General features: G+C 42.9%; 1 protein-coding gene across 1 annotated transcript in view; it reads left to right on the forward strand.

The window, feature by feature from the left end:
• Positions 1-4,857: 4,857 nt before the first annotated feature.
• The window catches only part of sh3rf1 (SH3 domain containing ring finger 1), a 38,008-nt gene continuing 24,175 nt past the window's right edge, over positions 4,858-18,690 (forward strand). The window contains 2 exon segments of the mRNA XM_080032484.1: positions 4,858-5,123; positions 6,123-6,660. Coding sequence (XP_079888610.1) covers positions 6,256-6,660 — 405 coding nt within the window. The 5' untranslated portion in view covers positions 4,858-5,123; positions 6,123-6,255.

The following is an 18,690-nucleotide window of genomic DNA, read 5'->3' on the forward strand; positions in this document are numbered from 1 at the left end:
ATTTTTTTCATGCTGAGGCCAAACGTTGTGGGCCATATTGAATATGTAAATGCAAAGTAATTTCCAAGTTAGATTTCATTTTAAGTGTGGCAAGGTGATGTATTGGATTACATTATATATGTAAACTGCATTTCTTTTATTAATTTGACTCATTTTTAATGCAGAATTTCATTAGAGTTTTGATTGTGTCATATACATAAAAGACACACATAGGCTACTGTATTACTGTTCCATACTATCCACTCTTCTGACTTTATTTATGCCGTTATTCAAAGGCCAGAGAGGAACAGCACTTAAAATCGTAAACATGTCAAACACACCAGCAGTTCATTCAATATTTATGCTGGATGGTGGCGATGTTTTTGTTTGTTGTTCCATTTTCACGTTCAGCCATTCTGTTTTATGTCCTGCTATGTGACTTGTGTTATGCATGCCTAATGCTTATGGCTTTCTCTGAAATATTTAATAAGGAAAAAGACATTAAAGCGAGGGTTTTAGATTTCATGCTATAGCTCCACTGTTCCTAAGAATGTTAACTTCACCCTGGCTGAGCAAGACGTTATTTTTGATCTTCCAAAATATATCTATCTACTCTCAGAGCTACGGTGGTCTAACACTAATAACAGAATCTTTTCGCCTCTTTGTTCATGAATTCTGTTAGATATGACAACTGTTGGGGCGCCCTTAGCTCAGTTGGTAGGGCGTCCCCGCCCGGCAGCAGACCCAGGTTTGATTCCCGCCCGTGGTCGTCCTCTGCATGTCACTCCCCTCTCTGCCCCATTTCACCTCTGTCTCTCTGCACTATCAATACAGCATAAAAATGCCCAAAAAATATCTTAAAAAAAAAAAAAAAATAGATATCACAACTGCACCAAAATAAGAATGGGCCAAAACTAAAAGACACCCACACTGTGAAGACAATAGGTCACACACACACACACACACACACACACTCACACTCACACTCACATTACACACACTTCAAACAAACCCATTTTCTCTGTTTGACATTTTACTTAAACAAAATGAATTTAATTCTTGCTTTGTATTTTCCATAAGGCCTGTGTTTGGCTTGATCCCAGCTGTGAGTAATCACCCCGCAGAGAAATACACGCACTCAGCCATTATCGGGCAGCATTCATTGACATTCAGCTCTGGTCCCTGATCTAATTTGCAAGCAGGTTGCCTCGGGCTGAGGTAGTAAGCTCAAATGCCTTATCAAAGTAATACAAATGGACGCCCGATGAACGGGAGTGCCAAGAGACCTTAGGTGCATGTCAAGCCCTGAAGATTGTGGTCTGGTTTCAGTTATGACATCATCGTTTTCAATGTAGTATATTTTCCATGTCCAACATGTGAACATGCACCATACATAACACAACAGCTCTGTCATCTGCACTTTGCTCTTTCAAAAAAAAATGACCTTCTGCTTTTGGCATTTGCTGCATTTCAATGCTTTGGGTCTCGGACCGTCTATTTACAGTAATGAACTGTACAAGGGAGGGCAGTATTTCTGTCAAGGTTCATCCCATCAAGAATAATTGGGACATATGTCTTGTCATGTCCTCTCCTGCTTTCTTGTCCCCATTTATATAGGCAGTAACACAGCTGTCACCTCCATCATATGAGCGTGTGTGTGTGTGTCTGTGTCTATGTGTGTGTGTGTGTGTGTGTGTGTGTGCGTGCGCGCGCGTGTTCGTGCCTATGTGTGTGTGATCTTATGTTTTCCCCTTAGGTTCAGTCATTATGGGATATTATTGCCATTCAAGGTCTACAAATCATTCCTGCGTGTCTTTTCTGAGTAACATGAAGCAATGAGTTCTGAGGCCTTTTTCCACAAAACAGCACCTAATGTGTGCCGCGTGTGAGTGTGTGGTAATAGATGAGGGGTCAAGCAGAAGAGGAGGGCAGGGGCCATTGTCTATATAGCGAGGTGGAGGGGCGGATTGGCTGCCTCTTCACAGTCAGGGAAATATGACCTGAGGGCTCCTGCCAGCTCCTATGGGATTACATGTGACAGAGGAGAACCACCTCCGTATAAATCTTCTCCTTTATTGCTCTTTTCTTCCCCCTCCTTCATCTCTTGCCGCTTGCTCAATATGCAGTGTCCTCTGAAAGGGAGAAAAATAAATCAGGCATTTATTGTCTCACTCCCTCAAGTATAGTATAGTGCCTGACTGTGCCTTCGCTGCTGAGGTTATTAGGAGTCAAAAGTCTATTCCAAATGTTTTTTTTTGTTATAAAAGCATGCGCCTTCGGGGGAAAAGGTCTCTCCCTCTCCCCCGAGGGGCGTTATGCCTATTTTTATATCAGCCGTTTGACAAGTTCATCACTTTGCTTCCGCCTCTAAAATAGATACAGGATAGTATTAGTCTAAAGCAAGTGACTTTTGTGTTGTAACTTACAGTATTATATTATTATTAACTGTCTTTGCCATATTTTACAAGGTAGCTGTAATCTCATAACAATGTATTCATCTGCCACAATAACATGACATTTGAGCAAGTGGGACTGAAACTAATATGTAGGCCTACCTATAGCCTAAGTGTGCTATGTGACTTTGGCATTGCGTTTGTTGGCCCAGGACTAGCTTTAGTATTGCTGCAGAAAAAGTGATAGATATAGAGTCTACTTCACTAGAACATACTGTGAGATGTGACCACACCAGATGCCTCTATCCACAGTAGGGCTATGTTGCAAAAATAAGAATCAAAGCCTAATTTGGAAAGTAAGTAAAAAAATGATTAAACCAATTCCAGTTTGCCCACCTGACAGAGCAGTATGGGCTGGGCCCTATGACTGCACATCTCTTTAGACTATAGGGTCAGAAAACTGTAACTGAATTTGCTGCTGAAATGCATCAGGAAAACAAAACAAAACAAAAAACATTATTTGGAGACATGAAGTAGCTATGCAATATCTACAGTGTCTATCTATCTAGGCCTATCTATCTATCTATCTATCTATCTATCTATCTATCTATCTATCTATCTATCTATCTATCTATCTATCTATCTATCTATCTATCTAGGCCTATCTATCTATCTATCAATCTATCTATCTATCTATCTATCTATCTATCTATCTATCTATCTAGGCCTGTCTATCTATCTATCTATCTATCTATCTATCTATCTATCTATCTATCTGTCTGTCTGTCTGTCTGTCTGTCTGTCTGTCTGTCTGTCTGTCTGTCTGTCTGTCTGTCTGTCTGTCTGTCTGTCTGTCTGTCTGTCGTCCGTCCGTCCGTCCCTCCGCCATCTATCTATCTATCTATCTATCTATCTATCTATCTATCTATCTATCTATCTATCTATCTATCTATCTATCTATCTATCTATCTATCTATCTATCCATCCATCCATCCATCCATCCATCCATCCATCCATCCATCCATCCATCCATCCATCCATCCATCCATCCATCCATCCATCCATCCCTGTCTGTCTGTCTGTCTGTCTGTCTGTCTGTCTGTCTGTCTGTCTGTCTGTCTGTCTGTCTGTCTGTCTGTCTGTCTGTCTATCTATCTATCTATCTATCTATCTATCTATCTATCTATCTATCTATCTATCTATCTATCTATCTATCTATCTATCTATCTATCTATCTATCTATCTATCTATCTATCTATCTATCTATAGGCTACAAGAGTGTTGGTTTTCAGCAAAGTGCTGAACATGATGTCCATAGTGGGTGGGCAAAATAATGAAATGAAACACAACCCACGTTATTGTCCCCTCCACCTGGGAAAAGATGTTGCTCTTTGACATCATTACATGAGACGATTGAGTTCACGCCCGTTTGCCAACGCTCACTGCCGCCTTCTGGTAGGCCTATATGCTATATGAATATTTTTAAATTGACTAAATGAAGTTAGCCTAATGTTTGTAGACGTTGTTAGTTTCCACTACGACGAAAACATTGTGATTAACGTGTGGTCCAGTCCTGTTGTGTCAGAAAATAGCGGACATTCGTGCAGGTGTTATGCTGAGTTCAGGGGAAACGGAAATTATTTGTCTACAATTTAAAAGGCAAAGTACTATTTCAGCTTAATACATAGCCTAATGATACACGTAGTTCTTGAAGAAATGTACAATGTTTCCTTTTGATCTCTCAATAGCCTATTAATTTTCCAGAAATAAAGTTGCATTAGCCTATTCGGCACAGATGGGTTTACACCATAAACAGTAGCTAGGCTATAGCCTATAAACGTAGACTGTGGTTTACACCACAGCCTATGCATAACGCCTGTTGGGTATTGAAGCCAATCTATTGTTCTTTTCACCCTTGAATGCTTTAGATTGTTTAGTTTTTTTAAACTGTTTTCGATTGTTAATTTTTATTTATGACATGTAAGACCTGAAAAACTTTCTGAAAATATAATTGTCTTTATTATTATTATTATTATTATTATTATTATTATTATTATTATTATTATTATTATTATTATTATTATTATTATTATTATTATTATTATTATGTAGTAGTAGTAGTAGTAGTAGTAGTAGTAGTAGTAGTAGTATTCATTATTATTAGCCTATTATTATTTTAACCGAAAAACTATTTTATTTTTCACCAGTTTTGATTAAAATTAACCTACTACATTTTGCACATTGTTTATAAACGTTACAGCTCAGGAAATGTGTTAACTCGTATTTTTCTGTACTTAGGCGACTGTATAAAAGAAGTATAGCCTACTTACTTAGCCTACTCCTAACCCCCCGTAAATTTTCCCTTTCCCGACATCCCGTGAAGGCCACACACACTCCCTCCCCCTCTCCTCTCGATCCCCTCTACGCTTGTTTCCAGGAGCAGAACACAAGTAGCGCACTAGCAGAGACACTAGCATGGCGCGGGGTGCAGGAGTTCCGTTGTCTTGCCCGTGCCCTTTTCATGTTCAGTTTTTACTTCAGTATCTGACAGAGGTACGTCTGAACTAAATGGTGTACGCCCCTAGAGACAAACCTTTCTCGGAAGAACAGTTATATTTGTCCAGCGAGTCCTCCAAGTAAAGTGGCCAGCAGTGTATTTCAGGTGGCTTGCTAACTAGTAAGGTTAGCAAGAAAGCGAAAAAAAAATTGGAGATACGATGCAACAAGAGGAGGAGTCCTGTTCTGGAAGAGGTGAGCCGAATTCCACCAAGTGGAATACTAATATTTTGTTATAAATATATCGTTTTCGTCCGAGAAGTTGGAGGGAAAGCAAAACAAGTGCGAATACTGTAAAAAGAAGAAGAACAAACTTGTAATTGTTGCTTTATATGTGGCAACATTAGTAGCGAACTTCCTGTAATATGCTCTTCGGTTGTTTTTACCAGGTTTTCATTTCTCCCGTTACCGAGAAAACACTCTGGCGCTCGGTAGCGTAGCCTACTGTTATTTAAAAAAAAGTATCAGACGTATTTTTCGTGCTGTTAAGTCTTAGCCTACGTACTATTGACTTTTTTACGTAGTAGGCTACTGTCACGCTATTGATTCACTAAACTTCTAAGATTTATAATTTTATCATAGAAATGTTGGCACTCAGAGTAGGCTATAACATAATATATTCTGATTTGGGTTGTAGCATTTTTCATTCAGCAGACAGTCAGTTGATAACATTCCAGATTTATTTTTCTCCATGTTTACGCTCTTGAAAGACAAATCACAGCCTTTCACTCCTGCCTGCCTCGTCGCTCCGGGGGTATTCTCTTTTTTTTTTTTTTTTTGTCGCCGTCATGGCATGGTGTTTGACCGTAAGGCTACACATGTTTCAGGGTCCAACGTTCGAAGAAGATCACACTTTCCAGGTGTAGTTATCCGCTGTCGAGTTAATTAGATCAACTTGGCCCTTGATGCCTCAGTTAAGTCCAGTGACTGACAGTTAGACAGTAGACAGCTTTGGAGTTGTTGTTAGCTTATCAGTCACAGACACAGCTGCAGTTTTACATTTGCCATGTACGTGACAGATTTTCAGTCTGACAGCGGAAAAGTACCATCACATGTAAAAACAAATGAACCGTCACTAATATAAGGTTTCAGCCATCTGTGATCTAACTGTAGGCATGTAGACTATGTTGTATGCATGCATACCATGATGACCCATTTCTTCCAGTTGATTAAACCGCCCGTCCTGTTTTCTAGAGCTGATGCGGATGCCATGGCCACAGCCGAGGTAGTGTGACGTGACAGCGCCGGTCCAGCTTTTCAAAACAAACACCACTTGTCATCAGCGTCATGTTTTTCTGCTGAAGTGGCGGCAGTACACACACAGAGAATGGACGAATCAGTATTGTTGGATTTGCTTGAGTGCCCCGTTTGTCTAGAGCGCCTTGACGCCACAGCTAAGGTCCTTCCCTGTCAACACACCTTCTGCCGACGATGTCTCCAGGGCATCTTAGGCTCCCGCGGAGAGCTGCGCTGCCCGGAGTGTCGCACGCTGGTGGAGTGTGCAGTGGACGAACTGCCCAGTAACATCCTCCTGGTGCGCCTGTTAGATGGCATCAAGCAGAGGCCTCGTAGGGCCGGACCCGGGCCGGGGGTCTGCACCAACGGTACGTCTGGAGCCGTGGCCCGGCCGCACAGCAGCAGCAGCAGCAGCAGCAGCAGCATTGGGACCAGCAGGGACCAACAGGGAGTCCCACAACCCCAACGAGTCCAGACCAAGAGCACCCTCGTCCGGGTTAGTACACTCACTTCACTAGCCAGGTTTCCACCTCATTGTGCAAATCTTATTAAAGTTAAACTACTCTAGTTTTGAGGGAAGATGGCGGTATAGGTACTGGGTGAAAAAGCAGAATGAGAAGCTGTTGCAAACGGGTAAACTAAACAACCAAATTGGTTTCTATTGAGGGGCAAGTTGTTATTGTCCTTTCAGTGAAGTCAGTATTCACCATGTATACTGCTGCTATCCCGAGACAAAGACATTATGCAGAGATTATGATGCACGCAGCGGCGGCAGCATAAGGCCAATACGGGCTGAGCAGAAACAGCTGATCAGTCACATGAGTTTCAATGGTCACTACGTCAGAAGATCTTTTTGGCATTAGAAGTCAAAAGCCACCTCACCAGAGTGTGAACACTTTTGGGGTTTCCAGCCTCCCTTTCTGATGCGATACTCGGTCAAAATAGAGCGATGGTGGTGACCCAGCTACTGTGACTGAACCTGGATCAGCTAGCACAAAATCTGTGTCCCCCCCCCCCCCCATTGTCGGGGTCAAGCCCAAACAAAACCCAGGCAAAATCTGTGTGGATTAAAAAGCAGCATGTTGCATTACTGGTGCTGTAATCTTTGCTGCAGCAGGATTAACTGTCATCATGGTTGATCCCAAAGCCAGCCAGTTGACAAGCAGCCCAGCATTTACTAATGGCAGTGACTGAGGGCAGTTCATAGAAAAAAGTCAATGAATGAAATGATTCTGTTATTCTGTACCGGCGACTGCAGCTGGGCCTTTTCCCCCATATACACAGCCTTCTGAGTTCCTTTTTAAGTCGCTGCTAACAATGCCCTATATGCCAAAGTCCTAGTCTAGCACCACTGTGGTGTTGCTTATGAATGCTTTGTACGTGAGAAATGCAGGGTGGGACTAGACTGTGGTTGTTTTATCTGCGGTAACGAGAGGAGTTGTAAAGTGTGGTGAGAGGCGGAAGAAAGATTGCGAAAGACTTGGGAGCCCTGTTTTTACATAAACACAGGAGGCACGGGGAGAAAAGGGAAAAATAATACCTTCAATTAGACCAAGGAAATAAATGTGGCTTTAATGGGTCCTGTTGGTTATGTGGGAACACATACAAAGGTGGTGTCATAGGCTAGCAAGTTTTTGCTTTAGTGTTTTGGTGCCATTTTCAGCGTCATCTCTATACAACCATTTATATCCAACAAAAACTGCTCTCTTCTCTTCTCTTCACTATTTCCACTGCTCTCTGGGAAAGTCAATAGCCAGCATATTATTTCTGCCATGTGTTAGTTATAAAACTCAAAGTCACACCTGTGTGTGAATGTGCTAACTTTCCCCCGAGCTGATCCCAGACTGTTTTCTTATGGAATTACTACATTATGGGCACGCACACACACACACACACACCAGAAAATATAACATAACACGTTCACATTAGAAAGAAAAAAAATCTTTTGAATTGGAAGAACCTTATGATTTCACAGTTTTTTTTTTGACAGTTTTTCTAACCTTGCTCCAAAAAAATATGAGAGGGCAAAAAAAAAAAGAAGAGTGGAAAGCTCATGGGTTGGAGTAGCTCTGGCCTCCACCGAGGGAGGAGAGCTCAGATGAAAAGATGTCAAGTTCTTGTGTAGAATCATTGGAATGTCAAAGTGCTGATAGTGTATCTGCTTAGCCATGCAGGTACCAACATCAGAGATCTTGCTGTAAATCACTACTGGGTGGTGGGGGGGGGGGGGGGCTGCATCATTTGCCATAGTATCACTTCACAGCATTGGTGCTCATTTCAAAGCATGTTGGTGCATTGTGGAAACACCTCTGAAAAGCCTGTGTGTTGGGAGATAAAGAGGGGGACACTTGAAACTACCACATTATTTCACCAGTCTTGTGTTTGTCAGATTTGTGACGGCTGATTATAATTCCTCAGTGTACGCATGGTAGTTTAAAATCCACCCCCATGCATCACAGTGTATGAAAGAATTGTGTCTTGTCTTTGTGTCTGTGTGTATGATTTGTAAAACGCATTCAAAGGCTGTGTCTTTTTTTCCCTTGCATATGCTGCTATTTTGTAGCATGTCATGTGTTGTTGACTAATCTCTCATTTTAATCGTGCAATCCAGACTAGGCATTCAGTTGATCGTTAGCCTCATAGCATAATTGCCTAAATCATATTTACTCTACTTTTACTCTACATCTACCCTATTCTACATCTACTTTACCCTACTCTTTAACCCTTAACATATGACTTAGGCAATTATGCTAATAGGCTAACGAAAGGTAGATGTAGAGTAGAGTAGATGGAGAGTAAAAGTAGAGTAGAGTAAATATGATTTAGGCAATTATGCTATGAGGCTAACGTGATGACAGTGAAACGCAAAAGACACAGCAGCTGTGCAGGCGTAATGTTTTTAAACCCTAAAAGGTGGAGATCAAAGCTCATGCTGATTGTCCAGACTGATCCCTGGTCAGTTGCTCCATGGGGACAGAGCGCTTCACTCCCCCCCCCCCCCTGGGGCCGACACCCTCAGTCCCCACACCACTTTTTATTGTCCGTTCGTCTGTCCCCTGATTTTTTTTTTTTTTCTGCAAAAGGAGAGCTCCACCTTTTGATTCTTATACGAGCAGAGAATGGCTGTGAGGGGAGGGCGGCGGGGGGCAATGCCTGACAGATGCACAACAGGGTTTTGTCAGGGGTCTCCTCTGATCTTGCTGACTGGCCCCGACGCGTGTAGAGCGGCCAAGAGTTACCGTGTGTGTGTGTGTGTGTGTCTGTGTGGAAGGCTACCATGAACACAAACTGATGAGTGTTAAGGCGAGACACTACAGGGTAGTTTTTTTTAACTTATATTATTATGGAGCTTTACCAGTTGAAATTTGTATAATTATAAAAATAAAACAGCTTTTTCGGCATGTTTTCAAGAACACAATGTATCAATAATCAGACAATTAACAACATATGAACAAATCTTTCTGTAACAACCTTCAGAATAGTGCTAAGGATGATAGTATAAAGTTTAGTTGATGTCAGTGCTTTAGAAGTTGAGACTTCTGGTTTGGTGTATTGGGAAAAAAGCAACAATTTGAGATGTTGTCCGATAAAGATGGTTGTATAGGAGAAATATACAGACACTAAACAGACAAGGTTTAGTCATATAAACACCTACACTTTTTAGTATATTAGTAGAATACATGTTAATGAAGCAAAATAGCCCCCATCATCTCAACATTGACCAGTGTTGATGAAACGATCATGTTTTTGCCTGCTGTGTCTCACACTAAAGTGAAGGTGTCGAGAAAGACCAAAAGGGACAAATGTTTAGTGAGTAACCTTGCATAGTCAGCCCCCTCCCTCCACTTCACCACCATCTCCAGGGCCGCAGCAGTTGTTTGACACTCTGGCCCATGGCATGTCTTTGATGAGGGTGGGGGGGGGGGGGGTTGTTCTTTGAATGTAGCAGCGACTGTGGTTGTCTGGCCCCTTCACAGTCAGGTTAATGACTCACCTCACCACTGGTGCTGCGTTACATGGATGTTTTGTCTTCCTCCTCCTGGCCTTGTTGACTCATATAACCCAGTATTTTGGGTTCGCACAGATTGAGAGCAGACAGCTTCGTTATTGGTGGTATTTATTTTTTTTGTTCTGCGTGCGAGTGAGTGAGTAAAGCCATTGGAGCTGTCTGGAAGTCAAAGGTCGGGGTTCAGGAGTCACGGGCATGTCAAGGGTCGGAGCCCAGAAGGGGAGAAGAATTAGAGAGAGAGAGATATCTGTGGATGTCTTCAGTTATCCTTATGGTCCTCGGGGGAGGAGCTGAGCCAGTTCCTCTCTCACACTCTCAAAATAGATCTGCTTTTATGAGCATTATTTCTCTCAGTCATAAAAGCGTAGTGTAGCTGTAGTGTTTTTTTTATGTTGTTGTGCATTGGCCATAGCTTAGGGTTTTAGGTAACATTCCCCAAGCTATTATGTAACAAAGCTAAATTCAACTATAAGACCTTAACTTAAACGACTTCTATTGAGGTGAGGTCAAGTTTTTTGCAGCACATTACAGAGCAAATACAGTAAAGGAAACAACAAAGATAACAACAAAGGAAAGGGCAGTAATCTTCAACACCAAATTAGAGGTCTGCAGCAACAACAAAAAGGATTGCGATCACTTATTAACACACCGTGGGTTCAGCTCAACATTGCAATCTGAATTGCTCCAAGGTCCCTGCCATTGATTTCCTCCTCCACCTGCCATTATTTCTCAAAATCTTCAAATCCATTGTATTGATTCTAAACAAACGGGAATCAAAACACAGCCCTCTAAGGAGGTATTATATGGCGCTGATGGACATGAAGTTGTTTAGTTTCCCCACTAGACATAGCAAAGCTTTTTGTATCCCAGTTATTTTTCACATTGAAGTTGTGGTGTGTGTGTGTGTGTGTGTGTGTGTGTGTGTGTGTATTTTCTTTTTTTTTTTTTGCCCGACCGTCTTTGTAGTTGATTTATTTCCCCAGAGCAAAAAGAATGTAGTTTATGGCTTCCTTATGCAGAGCTGTCTCATTAAAATTCCTGTGCGCCTCCTTTCGTCTGAGGTCGATGAGTCACGCTCGGGCCCTCTTTGATGACATCATATTGTTGTCGAAAAGCCTTTTCCCTCTTGGCCGGCTGGCTGACCTCTCTGCCTGCATGACAGAACCCCATCATTACACCCCTCGCACACAGCCCACATACTGGCAAACACATACTTACTGCTATCCACTGGGAACAGGGCTCTTTGGTCTTTTCATTCCTGCCCTCCCAATACACTCACACTTTTTTTGTTTTACTCCTTCCTCCTCTGTGTTTCCCACGGAGGTCTACAACTAGCCATGACATTCTGGACAGTGCGTGTCAGGGATTTTTTTGGAGCCACCTGTAATTTACTCTTATGAGACACTGACACAAGCTGTATTCCCCCCTCCACTCCCCCTCATATTTCTCCTCACTCGCTGCTGCCTAAATCCAGTCTGGAGCCTGTTATTGGTCTAATGAGATTAAAGTTTATTAGACAGTGAGTCGACACTGCTCCCCATTCTCCTCCTACAGTTGACTGCTGCTGACTCCCGTTCTGGGCCAAGAAAAAACACTTGTTATCTAGTGAAGGAACCAGTGTGTCTGAAGTCTCTGGTTGCCACTATGTATTGTTTCACTCTTATCTAATACGCCAGAAGTCAGTTTGATTCTTAAAATGGCGAGTGCAGTTTTGAGATGAATGCTTTCTGAAGTATCATAAAAGCCCTAGATATTTTTCACACCACTCACTTGTAAGTGGAACATAATTGTTGTGGAACCCAGAAAATGGAAAAAAACCCATCCACCTTCATTTCCTATGCCCCCTTAGGGGCCACTCACACTAGGGCTGCGGCCCCGTGCCCGAGCTCATTTGCATACTAAAGTCTAGAACGTTTGGCTAGTGTGACCACGCCATCCGTATTCCAGCACGGAACAGCCCCTTGGCCGCGGCACACTTGGGAGAGGTGTGCCGTGGCCAAAGTACAGATGCTAATGAGATGACACGCGCACAAGCAAGCGCACAAGCGAGCGCACAGGAGGCATTCCTGACGTGAATTTATTAAGGATGCATTGTCCGTTAACGTCCGCTGCCTTTCTAGTCGGCACCAGAATTGCCCACCACTTGGACTGTAGCTACATAAAATGTGTGAGAATTAACGTGTGTGTAGGCCTAGGTGTGGGCTAATAAAAGAGGGAGAGAGCTAAATAGGTGAGCGCAGAAAGCAAAGCAAAAAGGTTTTCGTGTTTACTCACGTTCGTCAGATGATTTTTTTCTTTTTCCTCCCGTCAGCTGTCATAATACTGTCTTTACGCATGGCGGTGGAGACGAACACAAAACAACACACAACGGGACTCTGCGGCCAGGTGATAAGGAAACAGTAGCCTACACTAAGGTTTAACAAGAAACTTTATCAAAAAGTTCTGACTTGGATTACTTGATGGAGCGATCGATGTGTATAAAACCATCCGGTAGGTATGGTCTGATGACGGGCCGTTATATTAATAATAAACAACGTGCTGCACAAATATGAGACTGTCCACCGCAACCTATTACGTCAAGGCTACATTTTAAAAAAACAATAGATTAAAGAGGACCTATTATACTACTTTTCTGGTCTTAATTTCTTGTTTTACACTGCTATAGAGCAACCTGACACGAATCACATCACAAAAAACTATGTAGATTTTCGGGAAGCTCTTTCTCTTATTTTGGCGATCCAGCACGTCCTGTCAACACTTGAGTGTGTGTGCTTCGTCAATCTCCGCTCCCTCCGCCTGTGCATCGGCCATCTCCGCTACCCTCCCCCCCCTCCTGCAAACCCCACTCCGTTGTGATTGGTTACCTTCCTTCCGGAACACTTTCAGTGGCGGGAAGCGCGAGCATGGACCTATAAGGGCGCGAGGCAGACGCGAACAGGAAAGTGACAGCATTACCATACATGGAAACATCCGCGTGGTCGCGTCACAAATTGTTATGCGACGTCACAAATTATGAAAGGGTAGACCGCTTTGAAGACGTGACTTCTCGACTGGCTAGAATAGTGTTTAGTGCTCTGCACAGACACCCCAGACGGTCAGCAGGGAATACGTCGAAATGCATGTAAGTCATTATTTGATAATTTAGTATGGTTAAGCATGACTATGAATCATCATAACAACGTTTATAGGTCATAAAAGTCAAAAAGCATCATAGGTCCTCTTTAAGGATTCTCGTTGCTCTAATTTGGGAGTGGAATATTTGATGCAAATTTGGCCGGATGAAAATATTCACAAACAGTCGTATAGCCTACAAGTAGACTACGCTCCAAATCCTAAACGCGCACGGTGACGTAGGCAAGGTGCAATCGTGCCCAGGCCACGAGCAGTGGGACCACGGGCCAGCGGGAGGAGTGGGGGGGGGGGGGGGAAATCGTGCTGAATCTTCCTGCAACACGGAACAGGCAAACGGCCCTAGTGTGAGTTGGCCCTTACATTCTGTACAAGCTCACAGTGGACTATCCGTGGCCTATCCCCCATCATGCATTGGGCCAAGAGATGGGGTATCTGGGACTGGCGCCTTGGAACACATCGGGCGCCGTATCACGCTGCCCAAGTATGTAGACAAACACATTTTATCATCACTTTCCCGTCTTTTATTTGCAATTCTCACATTCCTTTATCACTCTGACCGTGTTTCTGTAAAAGATAGGAGTGAGTGAGAAAGTGGGCAGATATGCTACTGTGGAAAATTACTGTCCGCCGTGAATGGGGTTTACATAATTCCCAAGGAGAAGTTCAAAAGAGCTAATCATGTGATTAAGGTGCAGCAGCCGTGGCCTCCTCTCTTTGTGGCGTGACACTGCTCCCCCGACAGAGGGTGTGTGCTTGTCTTTTGTCTTTTTTGGGGGTGGGAGGGGGGGGCTTTTTGAGATTTTTTTTCCACACACACATTGAGGAAAGAGTAGTTGACTGGTTTTGGCTCAGTCTGTCTCACTCTCTTTTCACCTCTCCTCCCCAGACAGAGTGTAGGATGTGTTGTGTCAGTGTGTCTCTTGAGGAATGCACTCAGGAGGTAGTCGCAGGTCACTGTTTGTCCTCTAAACATTGGGCTTGTCTAGTCTCGTCCCAGTTGCCATCTCACGTTCACCTGCTTTTGAGTGTCAACATGTATTTATATGTCACAGTTTTTTCTTTGACTCTGGGATAAAAGTGGTGATTTGATTAGGATGGAAGGAAGGATGTGTGTCATATCTGCATAATGTCTGTGGTTGTGTTGATAATTAGGCATTAAGTGACGTTCCCCTTCCGTTGCACCTGAATGCCCCAGGGGCTAACTCCAAGCTGTAACAGTTGTATCTTGTTCCATCTCATCTCTTGTCCCATTCATCCAAAGTGCTGCTCCCCATCTGGCCATCATTCTCTGGACAGTTCAAACTCTCTCTAGCTTTTTTTTTTCCTATGTGAACCGATGAGTACAAATAATCTCATTGTGTAAGTCTTTCTTAACAAAGATGTGATAATGTTTGTTATTTCCCGTGGGGTTTTTAACACAATCCCTGGGTGGTCCAACAACCAAAATGCTACATTTGCCAATGGCCCACACAGCCCCCCCCCCCCCCCCCCCCCTCACACACACACCTCCTGCCAGGGTCTTGTCAGCATGACAATAGCAGCCCATGACCTTCTTTACCACCCTCCCTGTCACACCTGTGGGGGCCAAAGAAAACCTTCCTTTAGCACTTTGTTTGATTCTGTGGTCTAGTGTCCAAGGTTACTTTGGACCAAATGTTTTGAATGAACCCAGCTCTCATCTCTACTGGCCAATCTTTTAGAATAATGCTATTTCTACCAGTGCATCCAATAATACTATGCCATCTAGTCTCCATATGCTTGGGTGTTTGGATTGACACCAAATTGTTTTTTTACAACTGTTTTTCAGTGGAATTTATGATTTGTACTGTTTTTTCAGCTGTGAGACAACATGTGTCCCATTGGGTCCATCCCTTATCCCCAAGGTTCCCCCATAGACTGTAGAGTGTTCCCCCTCCCTTTTCCCCCCTGTTACCTGCCTGGCCTTTATGGAGCAGTTTGACCTCTCACCCTGTGTTGTGATTGGTGGGCCAGGGGGGGGGTGGTCATCCATGGGCCGTTTGACTGCCGGCATGTTAAGTGTTTAGTTCCCATCCCTGAGGCCGAATCATGGTTTTGCTGGGAGTTTGGTTTTCAGTTGTTTGACCTTTGAGCTTGGAGCTCCTCTCACTGGCTCTTGATACATCTCCAGCAGCGTTTGCCTCTGCCTCACCTGGCTGCTGCATCGAAAGATGTGTGGTACAGCCCAGACCTCCTTCTGAGATGAATGATTCTATCAAATATTTTTCAATGTTTTCTTCAGATCTCTGGCCTTTCTTCTGTAAGCCTTGTGTGTGCTTGCTTTCTGCTGTGTGCCGACAAAGTTTCCTGTTTTTCTTTTGGAGGGCCCAGGAGTGCAGTTAATCTGCATTTGTCCCCAGTGACATCTTTGTCCCAGCTGTGAGGGGGCACTGTACATCCGGCCTCCAGAGCGGGAAATGTTTCATACTTTCATTTGAAACAATTCTATATTTTTCATATATCTCTGCTAGTTGTAAGGACTGAATCTATGTTACTGTCAAACCCAGTCAAATCGTATGTACCATGGGTTGCAATAACACATTTATATGGTCACAGTCAGTGGAGAATTCCATAAGTTTATAGTTTATGTTGTTTGTCAAGAGATTTGGATGTGAACAAAGTGCAACTAAACTTGTATAGGATACTGAATTGCAGGATTCGGCATGTTCTGTAAATAATTGAATCAAGATCACTTTATCTTCAATTCATTTCTGAATTGATTTGTAATTTCATCTACTGTATAGTCGTAGTTTTTTTCTAAAGCCCCAGGTGACCTTTTTTGATACTGATTACTTTGAGTCACAACCCAAATACATTCAGTTGATGATATAAAACAATAATAAGCTTATTACACTTGACTTGAGGAGCTAGAAACATAGTCTTTTTCTATATCTAAGTAGTTGCAAGATAATATTCTATCAGGCACCCCTCCATACCAATTGTTGGAAATGAATAGCAAATGAAAAAGAAGAAAACCAAATGGCTACACATCTTGAAAAAGCCAGCTGCTGAAAACCTGTGTTCTCAGGTTGTCCACATGTGTGTGGGGTGTCTCTCTCTCTCTCTAGCTCTCTCTCTCTCTCTCTCTCGCTCTCTCTCGCTGGCTGGCTGGCTGACAGTGTGTGATTAATTACTGAAGTGGACTTGAATAGGGGAGAGCGCTGACACAAAGACTTGAGGTTCGGCGCTTTCATCTTTATTATGCTTCCTGCACACCAATCACACCACAAGCACTGACATGGAGAATTACATGAAACCCTGTATCCCACCCAGCACAACTGTGTTCTGCCCCACAAAATGCAATTGTACTTTGAGCCTATAGTTCTTCACCACTTTACCTACGCCTAGCCCTGCTGTTGAGTATGGCCTGACCGAGCCAGGTCAATGTTTGTTTTAATGAGTCACAGACTGACCTGAGAGGGCCTTTTTGTAAACAGTACACACACCCACAAAAACACAGGTGTGTAGTCAGCAGCACACAAACAGAATTGTGACAACACTATGTGGAAATGTCAGCCCATGGTTTGAGCCAACAGGCCTGTATTTTTTTTTTCTTCTCCCACCATGGTAGAAAAGTGTGAACTTCATGCTGATTATGTCCAATTCGTGGCCTATTCACTCCCATGTTACTGTAAGTGTTTGTGTGGACATCCTGATTCTGTTTAAGAGGCACCAGCATCTGTCTCTGCTTCCTCCACACACACACAGTGCTTAATGGTGTTACTATGGTCTGAGTAACCACAGCAACCTGGGATTTATTTTTAATGCGAGTCCTTTGCCAGAAGACTTGTCTGTTTGTCAAACATCTCTCTGGCCTTATGAGCCCAGCAGCCCATGTGTTTAGTCTCTCATTGACAATGTGGTCATGTCCAGTCAACAGCAAGATAGGCATGAAAAGAGCAATACATTCCTCACTTACATACTGTCCTGTACACTCCCAGCTGCTGGAAATCATTTGGCCTGACCAGTTGTTTGACGCTCTACAACTTAGCTCTGTAAAGTAAAAAGGTATTATTGCCTCCGTCAGAACAGGACTGACACAGACTAGTTAATGTTAGGTAAGAGTGTATTCCTGTCTAAGGACTAAACACTGCAGCAGAACAAAACAAGCTAAAACTCTGAGCTCCTCCAGATTAAAGCCTCACTTAGCATTCAGTGGAAAAGGAAAGCTGGCAGCTACATGTTACATCTGGGTTGAGTCGAGGGGTGGATTGGACAAACACACTCACGCACACTTTCTTTTAGGAAAGTGAATAAGAGAGAGAGAGAGAGAGAGACAGTCAGTGCTGCTGCTGCTTCTTGAAACAGAGAACAGATGCAGTGTTTGTGCCTTGGCCCTTTGCCAGCACCGAGTCAATACCATGGCTTTGTTTGACCACCGTAGAGGCAAACAAAATACCAGCCAATGCAAGCAAATGGACTTCAGTTGCCCACTACTCTGATATGCAACACTGGACAATTAAAAGATAAGCAAGGGGGACATGGGAAACAGTCAAGACTATTAACAAAGATAGCTCTCCTAGCTGTTTTTTCTTTTTAATTCCACAACCAATCTATCTACCACGGGGGGGACTGTTATCCACATCCAAGTCAAAAATCCCCCTCAACTTGCAAACTCCCTGCGTAAAAATCTAACTGGGCCTGAGCAGAGCAGAGCAGGTGGCTCACCCTGAATGACTAAGAGGGGACAAAAGGCCACAGACACTGCACGCTTTCACCAGCACAGTGGAGAGTAATGTGAAGCAATGCTTAGTATTCAGCTCATATTGACTGGTACTCAATACACGAGATACTGTGACATTTGTGCACTAATCCCCTGCTGTAGCTTGGATACAACAAGCTCCCTTTCCACTTTGCAACTCCCTCGTTCTGTGCTAATCCAGGTTGTTAGATGCCTTACAAATCAAAGCCATCTGTGATCTTCTCACCATCTCATGTCCTTTTGAAATTATGTTTTTTTCTTTTTAGCAAGTAAGATGCCTTTTTCAGCTTTTGCCACTAATGGTGCATGAAAATGTTTTAATTGCAATGTGGCTGCATTTACTAGTCTTGAGTCCAGTGTATTGAAGTAGGGCTACAATATGCTAAGTTGTCTTTTGTGAACAAGTTTTTAATGTTTTTTTCATTTCATAGATGTTGATGGTAATATACAGTATAAGAACATAACATCATAAATGAATCAAATGTAATAAGTTCATCTGAAGAGTCTAAAAATGTTTTATAATAACGTATCCATGTGTTACAGTACATTGGTCTCCTTTCTCATCAATAGTTGGAGTAAATGAACATAAATGACAAACAAGTAACAGTATACACCTTGAATTTTGTAAATGTGTTTTACTCAGCTCCCATCCCCAATAGTATTTT

Source organism: Ammodytes marinus, assembly GCF_949987685.1.
Source record: "Ammodytes marinus genome assembly, chromosome: 8".
NCBI lineage: Eukaryota > Metazoa > Chordata > Actinopteri > Uranoscopiformes > Ammodytidae > Ammodytes > Ammodytes marinus.